The sequence below is a fragment of the Schistocerca serialis genome, chromosome 3 (assembly GCF_023864345.2).
Source record: "Schistocerca serialis cubense isolate TAMUIC-IGC-003099 chromosome 3, iqSchSeri2.2, whole genome shotgun sequence".
Taxonomy (NCBI): domain Eukaryota; kingdom Metazoa; phylum Arthropoda; class Insecta; order Orthoptera; family Acrididae; genus Schistocerca; species Schistocerca serialis.
In genome coordinates, this window is record NC_064640.1 from 491,661,518 (window position 1) to 491,674,748 (window position 13,231).

The 13,231-nt window shown below is 37.9% G+C and overlaps 1 protein-coding gene across 4 annotated transcripts in view; it reads right to left on the minus strand.

Moving 5' to 3' along the window:
* Positions 1-13,231, minus strand: part of LOC126470377 (DNA fragmentation factor subunit beta) — a 154,171-nt gene that overhangs the window by 21,072 nt on the left and 119,868 nt on the right. For all 4 annotated transcript variants that reach the window (XM_050098207.1, XM_050098204.1, XM_050098208.1 and 1 more), the window contains exon 4: positions 7,599-7,722. In XM_050098207.1, coding sequence (XP_049954164.1) covers positions 7,599-7,722 — 124 coding nt within the window. The remainder of the gene's footprint in view (positions 1-7,598; positions 7,723-13,231) is intronic.

Consider the following 13,231-nt stretch of genomic DNA (forward strand, 5'->3'; position numbering starts at 1 on the left):
AAATTTAACAACATGTAGAGGACGCTCCACTGAAGAATTAGAGGTAGGGAACCTGGGGTCAGAGAAGTCAGCCTGAGGAAATAGGAATAAAATCTCATTACTGTGTACTATTTTATTTATGTTAGTTACAGTTAACTGCAAATACCATCACTGACACAATAAACATACCATTTGTACTGTATCTTACAAAATGTGCTGAAATTGATGGCCATCAACCTCAGTGCAAGCACGACATTGGCAAACAAGATCCTGACACACCCTGACAAATACCACTGGTGTGTACAAATCCCATCACAGGTAGCTACAATTCTGGAAACTAATTCCATCTCCATATCCACGGGGATCTCATACACATAGGAAATAATGAAGTGGATGTGGGTCAGGTAACCTTGCAAGCCATGGAATAGGACCTCCACTTCCAACCCAGCATCCAGGAAAAACAGCATTGAGATGACTGCGGACGTCCACACTGAAGTGAGGTGGTACACCATCATGTTATATCCACATACTCTCACAAACAGTAAAGGGGACAATGTAAATACAGTATAATAGAGCCATCATATGGACAAATAAAGTAAACAAAACCTGCAACATTACATCCCAGTAATCAGGATCGTCGTCCTTCTTTCCTTGCAGGAAATAAAGAATGTACATGTAAGTAAACAGCACAGTATGTGTAAACTTGTATGCATGTTAGTTGTAAATAAGCTAGAAAACAATAATGCTAGACAAAGCAATAGGCAAATTTATTTCCATATCTCCTTAAGCTGGCTTTTCTGACCCCAGGTTCTCTAATTAAAATTGTTCAGTGGAGCATTCTCTATGTCCTGTTACTTTTTCGCATGTTCTTACAGAAACACTCTGTATAGTATTATGGAGGTAAAATAGTCCCTAGAAGTGTAAGTCAGGGGCACTAACTTCAAGCAAGAGATCCACAGTCATCAAGAATATGTTCTTGGGTTGATCACTGTTGTAATTGATGGTTAAGAGCTTCACAGTACTGAATCAGTTGGCACATATGAGTTCTCTACCCTTGAACTCACCTTCACTAACAACTTCAACTGTTTCGAATGATGCTGACAAATCTTTCACCATGCAACAGTGATAAAACCTTTCATTTCCATCATAACACTCAAATAATGCTTACTACCTCATGACTCCCCCCCCCCCCCCCTCTCTCTCTCTCTCTCTCTCTCTCTCTCTCTCTGTGTGTGTGTGTGTGTGTGTGTGTGTGTGTGTGTGTGTGTGTGTCAAGTAATATGATAATGTTCTTTATGTTCCTGTCAATAAATCTGAAATAAGACATGTAGTTTGACACAATAATAAACACAATGAGAGAAGGAGTTAAAGAGAGAAATGTTGAAAATGAAACAGAAAAGGAATCTATGAAGAGGATCCACATAAGTTAATGGGCAGTTTCTTAGCGTATCTATTTTTTACTCATACTGCTGTCTTACAATGGACAATACAAGTAATCATAATTGTACAAGCAAAGAGCAGAGCCACAAGCACAACTAAACATAATAAAGACAGATGTAGGGGTGTGCTAATTTAACAGACAACTACAACAAAAGAATTATGAGTATTTGACAGAAAAGGTAAAAGACATTTATATGACACTTCACATGCAAAGAGAAGTCCAACAGTTTGACACCTGAAATCCAGAGAAATTCTACACCTACGTCTACATCTACATGACTGCTCTGCAATTCATACTGAAGTGCTGAACAGAGGGTTCATCAAACTAATTTCACTCTAGTTCTCTTCTATTCCACTCTCAAACAGCGCACAGGAAAAATGGACACTTAAATCTTCCTGTCGACCTCTTGTTTTATTACAATGACTGTTTCTCCCTATGTAGGTGAGAGTCAACAAAATATTTTCATATTTGGAGGAGAATGTTGGTGACTGAAATTTCATGGAAAGATCTCACTGCAATGGAAAATGCCTTTGTTTTAATGATTTCCACATCAATATGTGTATCATACCTGTGATCTCTCTCCCCTACATAATGATGATACAAAATGAACTGCCTCCTTTCAACTTTTTCGATGTTCTCCGTCAATCCTATCTGGCAAATATGCCATACCATACAGGAATAATCTAGCAGAGGAAGGGCAAACAGCCTTAGTGAAGCTGAAAACAACACAAAAAGAGGACAGAATATAGATAAAGATGGGATGGGAAGGAGGAGAAGAAAGTAGAAATTTGAAAAAAGTAGGGCAGTACTGTAAATGAGGAAATAATAGAGAAGGAGAAAAGAGCATGAAGAAAGGAACAGAAGCACGGATCACACTGCAACAGAGGAGAATTGTGAAAGTTAGAATTGTATTTAATTACTGCTTTTTCATGCCCCCCTCCCCCACATTCTATTATCAGTGACCATTTTTGACCTCTCATCAGTGTCTCACTGACTTCCCAGGACTTTGTAGGTCTTGTCATTTGCAAGACACTGTGTGACTATATGAATGCAAGTCTCTCTGTCTCCCTTGCCAGGTATGACCTTCCTTTCCTATTAGACCCTTAGCTCTAATACCTGCTCTCTCCTTCAATTTCTTTCACTGTCTTCTGGGGATGGACTAATTCCACAAATTAAAGATTTCTGTTTCTTTCTAAAACTGTTATTAAATCTTTAGAAGAAAAATGGAAGTTCATTATTTTTTTTAACTTCTATAATAAATCACAGGTGAATCTACTCGGCACATAAATTACAACATATGGAAAGTAACAGACGCAGAATATATTACAGACCTGATCAAGGAGTGGTCTACAGATCACAACAGTTGAAGACATACTTCAGAACCAAGATCACTTTAAATATTTATTTTGAATTGAAGACCAGTTTCAACAGCATTTTGCTGTCATCTTTGGATCTGCAATACAATGCAATTCAATACAATATAATACAACACACACACACACACACACACACACACACACACACACACACACACACACACTGCATTTGTAAACATATTTTCTATGCCAGTAGATAAGTATAATATTTTACATATTGTTAACATAACTCCTCTTTCCCAAAATTATGCCAAATATTTTGACACTGTACAAAAATTTAAATAATTCAGAAATGCAAGCTCTACCTGGTGGTAAATCACAACCAATCAGCATATCATTAACAAAAATAGTATTTACAAACATGTTGTCCTGCAACTTTCACCGATCACATGCGACCACACACATGCTTGTCTGAAGGTCCACTGAGTTGGGGATTGTGACAGAAAAACTACCTCTTATGTCCACTACACGGCAGCATGGTAATAGATGATACTGTTTGCATTTAAATTAAATAATTACACAATTTCTTTATTAGAAATTTGTACAGTGATTAAAAACACTCCACGTCTAGAGTTAAAGAAAATTACACATGTTCCATAAAGATTGTACAGTAGTAATAGATTTCAATATACAAGTTTTCATAAAGGAGCAATATCATTATTTAAGTAATACACTGCTAAAAATTTTTATGCTGTTATGTACGTCATATTTATCTAAAAGCAATCCAATAAAGTTTTTTAATTTTTTACATGTATTTGTCACAGCACATTGCAAGTTTTGTATAAATTTAAAAAAAAAATTACTACTATAGTATAAGGCAGGCAAATTTTTATTCTCATGATTTCTTCGTTTTATTTCTAAAGCCTCTTGTTCTCGACAATTCACCCATTTTTGCATATGTTATTTAAGTGAGACATCATCATTTTTTATTATGCTACCTTGCATCACAAAATCACAAACCACTAAAGCAGTAACATCAGTGTACAATCACAACATCCTGCCATAACACTTCACTGACAATGAACAACCTCCAAGACTACTTGTCACGTAATACCTAGATGGCATCATACAGTATGTAAAAACTTCTTTCTTAATACGATCTTACCATAGGATTTTACGTTAATCTCATGTTTTCTCGTTTATATATTGGTCCGAAAATCTCTGACACTACTTATCAACAAGGAAATTTTCATGTCATATTTGGACTGTCTCATTTTTAAAAGAGGTTTTTAGCTGTGAAGTTTGGAAGTTTTAAAAATAAATATACAGATAAAAGAGGAAACATAAGAGTCGTGTCAAGTCCTATCATAATATCATATAAAGAAAGATGAAATTTACAAGTTGTATGATGTCATGTACACATTAAGTTAACATATAGTCTTAGAGATTGTTCATTGGATAATTATATTACACAAGTTGAAATGTTATGTCAGGATGTTCTGATTGTACACTGATGTTACTACTTTAGTGGATGACATACTGATTGGTTGTGATCTGTTTGCTGGTAGAGCTTGCATTTCCAAGCTATTTAAATTTTTAAACATTGTCAAAATATATGGCATAATTTTGAAAAAGATGAGGTATGTTAACATTATGTAAACTATTATACTTATATATTTCATTTCTACCTTGACACAGAAAATATGTTTACGAATGCAATGTGTGTGTATGTCTTGTTGCAGATCCGAAGATGACAGATAAGTGCTGTTGAAACCTGTGTTCCGTTCAAAATAAATATTTAAATGTGATAATGGCTCTGAAGTATTTCTTCAAATATATAAGGAATGCCAAGGTACACAAATCCACACAAGCCACTTCTGTGTTGACTGAAGATGGGCTGCTGGCTCAGATGTTAACGGAAAGGGATGCATGGTACTCACTCTGTGAAAACAACATAATGAGTGATAAACCCAAATGAAAGAATGATCTTGGAATTAACACACATCAAGATAAAATCAAGTGTGTTCAGTTGCGATTATTAACATAAAAATCTCTTGATCCTGACTCCTTGATCACATAATCCTAGGAATGTATTTATGTAAGAACAACATCACCATCCTAGAACATGTTACCATTTGCAACATAGGCAGTTGCTGTACCCTTCTGCAGCAGTTTGGAAGAATGCTTCTCAATGAGATACACACACAGTACATGCAGTTACTTTCTTTCTGGCCAATGACACTAAGAAGTGCTTAGAGGCAATTTAAGTATCTAACTACTGGTATTAAAAAACCATTGCACTTAAACAGTAAACATGATGAACAGGACTAGTGTTGTAGGTTAGTTTTGCTTTTACATACAACAGATTACCATGAAACAACACAGATGAAAATGAATTTCATTTTCACTTAAACACTGCATACATAATGCAGAGATGAATACACATCAACAGCAGGAAAAAATTGAAAACCCATGCTAATGGTCATGTTAAATGTGTGACAATCAATTGACAAGGGGAGATGACAGGAGAATTGTTAATGTAATAACTTAAAGAGTGAAGACAGACTAAAAAGTATAACATATGCCACAGACTAGATGCATAACTGAAATCTTGGTCCCTTGAGGGAGATTATGATTACTGTAAGAAAGACATGAGAAGTGCAAATAGGTGAATTAAAAAAAAAAAGCTTCAACATCTAACAGCACAAAAATGTGTGCAGATGGTCCTTCTTGTTTTCTTATTATTTTGCTTCCTCTCAACAAAGAGATCAATAACAGATGAAGCACACCCCCAGTCCTGATGAGTAATTTTGGATGAAAATAATCAAGTGTTTACATAAAGAACCAATTCTGTATTTGCCTGACCAGATTTAAAAATGATTTTCAACTTGTATTTTAAAACATTTGACTACGAAACTGCATTGCTCTGTAGAGGCCAGCTAGTTAAAGTTTTATGTCCTATTTAAGTTAATGGCATTTAGAGACAGAGCACTAGGTCAAAACAGGAGAACATGGAAGAAAATAGCTAATAGACTCATTTAAGGAACAGTTCTTATATTTAAGTGAGATAACTTCGAGAAGTTATGGAAAATCTACATGATGATTGCCAGAAACGTGATTGGATCTTGTTTTATCTAAATATTAACTGAGTGTCTTAAAGGCACATAGCTCAGAGTGATGTAACATAGGCTATGTTGAGAGCAGTGTGTACAATCATCTAAAGTACACCACGATTGTGTGCGAAAGCTGTCAATGAATCTGACAGAGGAGCAATGCATATAGCAAAATCAGCAGAAGATAAAGAGACAAGGAAAAGACATAGGATGAAGAAAGACAGAGGTACAGATGAAGGAAGGAAGGAAGGAAGAGTGAAAGAATGAGACAGAGAAAAAAGGGGGGGGGGGGGGAGTGCGAGATAATAACTAGAAATAAAGCTATGGGAATTCTAATCTATCTGTAGTCATGCAATAGGGTTTTCTATTGTTGACTACCTCAATGCTACCACTCACAGTATTAAAAAAAAATTGATTCTAGTGATGTATGTCGGATTCAAGAACCTGGGGTTAAATGCCTTTTGCTAAGCTTACGGGGATTTAGTAAGCCTTTACAAAAGTCATACAAAAAAGTAAACTGCCCCACATAAAAACAAGGATGTCATACAATAATAAGCAACAGGAAAACACAAAACTAAATATTACTAAAAGAATTGTACACCTGGCAAGTGCTTTAGAATAATAGAGGTAAAGCTCCAACAGTTGTGTTCAAAGACCTGAATGTCTTCAGTGTAACTTTATGAAAATCTTAGCTTGCTTTTTTCCTTCTCCAGCAGAATTTTTGTGCCATATTGCATAATAATTTATTCGGTATCATTCAAGATACTTCATGACTGACCTGATGTGCTTGAAGAAGTATGTTGCTGTATGTTGAATTCTGGAACCTTCTATTTCAATTAACTATCCGTTTGCCATGTCTTAGGTTTCTGAGACCCCTCTGTGCCATCGCATCTTGACTAATTATCATGACCATGCTAAGTGGGCAATTCTTCTTGGTGAAGTAGACACTTTCAAGTAAAGTCCCAGTTGCTTTTTGGCAACCTGAGACAGTGAAATATATAACTTTCAAAATAAGGAGGTGTGTAAAAATATTTTATCACCACTTAACTTTCAAAATAAGGAGGTGTGTAAAAATATTTTATCACCCCTTACATGCAATAGAGACAGATCATCAACTTCAAGCAAACTATTTTTCTGCTGAATGAAGTTCTCTACTGAATTGACATTCTCAACCACATGACCAGCATCATCAGAATGAGCAGTAAATGGAGCTACGTTTTTCATTCGACTGTAGCTTCAATAATATATTTACAAAACTAAACATAACACAAATAGTAAAATATGTGGTCAATAATAACATAAAGAAAACCTCAGAATAATGTTTGTGCATACAAAACACATACATCTCTGCACAACAGTGTGCAGAGATCACCTCCACAAAAAAGAAACAACACGTAATTAATTATCTCTACAAGCTCTTCTCCACAAAATGCTGATCACACACCCAATTCTTTCAGGAGAAAAATAATCTTCCTGAAGAACAAGCTGAATTCATTATGCAAAAGTATTAGATATTTACAAAGAGAATTGGCTTCAATTAATAGTATATATTATAGGTAGATGACTCTCCATAGACACGTTACTTACACAGAAAAGGAAAATGTGTTTCTCATACAAATTTCTCAAAAGTTATAAAATTTTATTCCTTAGTAAAGTAGTGAGTCCTAGCTATTTTCCAGATTTGAACCAAATCACAAACTAGTTTACATAATTCATGATACATACAATAAATGTAGATCTCATTTATACCTGTAATGGCATCTTCTCCGTCTTTAAGTAAAATAAGAAGTGACTGCTCCTTAACGGTCTGAAAGAAGTCTTCATCATCAACAATTGTACCATCTTCTAGCTGGACTGTCACATCCTCATCAATCTGGAAAGAGTTTTGCATTTAGAACTACCCAAACTTTTGACACACTATACATGAATTTGGGATTGACTATGTGAGCAAAAAGTTAGGTGTCAAATGAAAACTAACTTCAAAATGAAAACTCATTAATATACATGGTACGTAACAGAACCATGAGGGTAAAATATATAAAACATTCTGAGACATAATTTATCACAACTATATTGCAACCACAACCATTAGGTAACTTATTTTATTACATGTACCATTGTAATTTACTTTTTTCAGCAAATAAAATGCACTACTCACTTTTTGAAAAATGAAATTACATTCTTAACACAGTTTTTACACATAAAATAACAAGCTGATCATTCAGAATCATTAAAACAGCAAAGAAAATGTTCATTTACATATATATACTTGCATACACATTTCATTTCTTCAAAGAAACATGATTATAAAATTTAATAACATCTTGAATAATAACCACTTGGCTGCTCTTGTAAACAATTTATTTAACAAGTGGTTTTGTAGCCTAGAAGCCATATCATCACATTAAATATGGTGAATCATGACATTAAAGTTGCAACATGGACAGGACCAAACATCCCTTGTCTACGAGTAAATTATGCAGGGAAGCAGAAAGTATGAGTCCACAGTTTCTCAAGCATCACATGAATCCAAATGGATGATAGTAGGCTCAACATAACTGGTTAATCACTACATATTGGGGGACAATCCATTCAGCCTCTCACAAATACAGCAGACTGCAATGTCTAGAGATGCAGACAGGGAAGTGGCCAGCTACTTACATAGGCTACTTTTTTTTCTAATATACACAATATATAAACATATATGTACTGCATAAATGGGCAAAGTTGTTATAAAAGATCCCCAAAAATTCTTGACTCACTTTTTTCAAATTTTTACATGAAGTGATATAAATGACACTGAGACAATTAGTTTAATACAGGACACGTGGGGCCGCAAATGTCAGGAAATACTTGAAAAGTGGATGACACATGTTGAACATGTGAGACCACCAGATGATGCATGTGCAGCAGTTGGACTTGTTGATCCTAACTTCACTGGTAGAGGGCAGAGCTGCACATTGCACTGCTAGGCTACCCTTTTTTTCAAACATCTTTATAAATGTGATATGTTGTAAACATAAAAGTCACAAAATTATTGTCCTTGCTGTAACCAAGCAAAATCTGTTCTTAGTTTGTGTTTCTTTCCTTTTGTCTCATCTTTTTTTGTTTACAGAATTTATTTAGTAAACAAAACTTAGGTCATTTATTGGTAGCAATGCAATTAGAAAGCTTATACTCATTTACTTGTGGTGCAATATGGTAACTTTTTGTTGCACTGTACTTTACAATAAACCACCGGGCTCAGTGAGACTGGTAAATGAAATAATAAATATTACCTCATGCAAACACATAATAGTCTAACCCAAATTTTAACAAAATACTTCCTGCCACATGGAAGATTTGAACTCCGATCCTCTCAAGCTATAGCCATGCACATAGGCCCGCAGCCACACTGATGTAAATACTTGACTTGGGTTGGGATGATCAGGTGTGATAGACCAATAAGCTGAATTACTGCACATGACGCAAGGTATGTCATCCAGTAATGTCACATGTTCAACATTTGTCATCCACTTTCCAGATATTTCTCAACGTTTGCAGCCCCATGTGCCTTACATTAAATTACTTGTCTCAGCATCATTCACATCACTTTGGGGGATTTCAAACATTAACAAGAATCACCATGTATACTACACAAGGGGGAAATGTTGCTAGCGACCACCTCACAAATTTATTGACTGATTTACTTGAAATTTTTAAACAATATTCTAGTAAATTTCCAGACAGACAAAAGCTGTGTTTTTTTTTTACCAACAAAGTACAGGTATTCTTTTAAAACTGACTATAAGAAAGAAAATTCTGTGCTGTGAAACTGTGCAACTACATTTTCTTTCTTACTGTCAGTTTTAATTTTGATAGGAGAGCACTTCAACCTTTAGACAAACTGTTTCTCCCATATACACTCCTGGAAATTGAAATAAGAACACCGTGAATTCATTGTCCCAGGAAGGGGAAACTTTATTGACACATTCCTGGGGTCAGATACATCACATGATCACACTGACAGAACCACAGGCACATAGACACAGGCAACAGAGCATGCACAATGTCGGCACTAGTACAGTGTATATCCACCTTTCGCAGCAATGCAGGCTGCTATTCTCCCATGGAGACGATCGTAGAGATGCTGGATGTAGTCCTGTGGAACGGCTTGCCATGCCATTTCCACCTGGCGCCTCAGTTGGACCAGCGTTCGTGCTGGACGTGCAGACCGCGTGAGACGACGCTTCATCCAGTCCCAAACATGCTCAATGGGGGACAGATCCGGAGATCTTGCTGGCCAGGGTAGTTGACTTACACCTTCTAGGGCACGTTGGGTGGCACGGGATACATGCGGACGTGCATTGTCCTGTTGGAACAGCAAGTTCCCTTGCTGGTCTAGGAATGGTAGAACGATGGGTTCGATGACGGTTTGGATGTACCGTGCACTATTCAGTGTCCCCTCGACGATCACCAGTGGTGTACGGCCAGTGTAGGAGATCGCTCCCCACACCATGATGCCGGGTGTTGGCCCTGTGTGCCTCGGTCGTATGCAGTCCTGATTGTGGCGCTCACCTGCACAGCGCCAAACACGCATACGACCATCATTGGCACCAAGGCAGAAGCGACTCTCATCGCTGAAGACGACACGTCTCCATTCGTCCCTCCATTCACGCCTGTCGCGACACCACTGGAGGCGGGCTGCACGATGTTGGGGCGTGAGCGGAGGACGGCCTAACGGTGTGCGGGACCGTAGCCCAGCTTCATGGAGACGGTTGCGAATGGTCCTCGCCGATACCCCAGGAGCAACAGTGTCCCTAATTTGCTGGGAAGTGGCGGTGCGGTCCCCTACGGCACTGCGTAGGATCCTACGGTCTTGGCGTGCATCCGTGCGTCGCTGCGGTCCGGTCCCAGGTCGACGGGCACGTGCACCTTCCGCCGACCACTGGCGACAACATCGATGTACTGTGGAGACCTCACGCCCCACGTGTTGAGCAATTCGGCGGTACGTCCACCCGGCCTCCCGCATGCCCACTATACGCCCTCGCTCAAAGTCCGTCAACTGGACATACGGTTCACGTCCACGCTGTCGCGGCATGCTACCAGTGTTAAAGACTGCGATGGAGCTCCGTATGCCACGGCAAACTGGCTGACACTGACGGCGGCGGTGCACAAATGCTGCGCAGCTAGCGTCATTCGACGGCCAACACCGCGGTTCCTGGTGTGTCCTCTGTGCCGTGCGTGTGATCATTGCTTGTACAGCCCTCTCGCAGTGTCCGGAGCAAGTATGGTGGGTCTGACACACCGGTGTCAATGTGTTCTTTTTTCCATTTCCAGGAGTGTATATTCTTTCTCCTTATATGCAATTTCAAATAAAAATTGTATACAAAATTATGTGCTATTTTTCTCCTTCCTCACACTCAGCTTTAACAGAAAACAGGAAAGTTGTATTTATGTCTTACTGGCTTATGATTAGAATACTTCTACAGAACCTGAATTGTCCAAAACCTTTTAATCCTACCCGTTCATAGATTAAAACTATGTTAAATACTGTCATTGAAGCTACTATCCTCACAGATCCAACAGCAGGAGATATTTCTCATACCCATATACAAATGATCCCAACTGATTTACCCATTTATTTTAAGAGACGCCTGTCCTCAATCAAAGTTTCACTGGCTATAAAATGAAAACAATGCTCAAGGTCAGGAAGAGGGAGGAAGAGAAAATGGACAAAAAGGGGGAGGGAAATGGACATACAGAGGAGGAAGGAGGAGATGGACACAGATGAGAGGGGGGAGGAGGCAGCGGAGATAGATGTGGAGAAGAGAAGGTGGACAGAGAGAGGACATATATATAATTCATATATATAATCCCCATACATATTTCGCTATTGCAAAGCATTGCTGGGTTCACTAGCAATTAATACAGACAAAAGAAGGGCTTGTCATGGAAAATTACCTTGTGGGGAACTTTACCAAGATTTTTCATTAAAAACCTAGAAAAAGCCTTCTCCAGACAAAAGTCTGACCTGATAGATACTAGTTACAAAAGAAAAGTATACAATTCTATAATTATTTCAAAGTCACAGATTGAAGATCAAACTAAGAAAATGTTTAGTTTATTTCAAAAATTAAGGCTAAGTCATAATTTGGACATCAGAACAAGGACAAAAAAATGTTTGTGATTTCACTATATGCAAGAAAAATGGCAAGTAAACCTTTCAAATATTCAGGAAACCAACATGTACCAACATTATTGTAAATGCCTAATCTTGCCATCCTCTGTGGCATAAACGTGCTTATTTCTACTCAAGTATCCATAGGGTTCTTTGCCTTTCCTTAGAGCAGTCACAAATAATGAAAAAAATCTCCACCAATATGTATTTGAACATCTATGATGGACTGCTCACCTAACACACACTGCACTGCCTTCCTGGCATCCCACTAGTGCCTGGTGCCCAGCTGAAGTATCCAACTGCTATGTGTCATCATCTCCAGTCTGTCATGCTACAGGATAACAGTGCTTTAACAGCTACACATCATGACAAACATAACACCACCTACACGCCTTCAAGCACCCCATACTGATTTTTACTAAGGAACACAAATGCAACTAATTAATTATTTTTCCTCCTTTTCTACACTGCTGTAGTATACATCATAAATACTCCTAGCCAGTACTTTCCTTGTATCGTCAATCGACATCATCATACGTCTATGAACCACCTTTAAATTTTGTAGACTTCCTTAAAACCAGTTAGAAAAATCATATCACAGTTCTCTAATGAATGCAACTATAAAATTTGTGCTGAAGTAGATATTTCTTTCACGAATGTAAACACACATTAATAGACAAAGAGGGGATTTCAATCTGACTACAAAACCGTGATCTCTATCTTCAGTCTGTTTACAGTGCAACAGAAACCATTGCACCATGTGCCTTTGGTATGATTTTCTTCTTTTTTATCCTTATGTAAATGGCGACTCAGCAGATTTTATAGATTCTATAATGACTGCCTCACTTTTTAATCTATTGACTGGCTGATGATGACCACCGACTAGCTGGTCGAAAGCAGTTGCAGCATTATGGATGCTTATGCGATACTTCATAAAAGATTACACAAAGAATAAAGTACATAAATCAATCAATGGACAGTTCTGCATCCTTGGCTGTCACCTAGGACACAGCTGCTGACTACAGAGTGAGATTACTTCACCATGTCCTCCACAGGAAAGAGGGATGTAGTATATGTGGCTGGCACTTTACGATCTGACCACCAACCACACAGAAGATAGTTGCAGGTAGCCCCCTGACAAAGCACCCACAACTGAACTGCAACTCATCCTGCCTGTGACAGCTACTCTGGTATCTGAGGGTGCCACAGTGCCACTGTTACT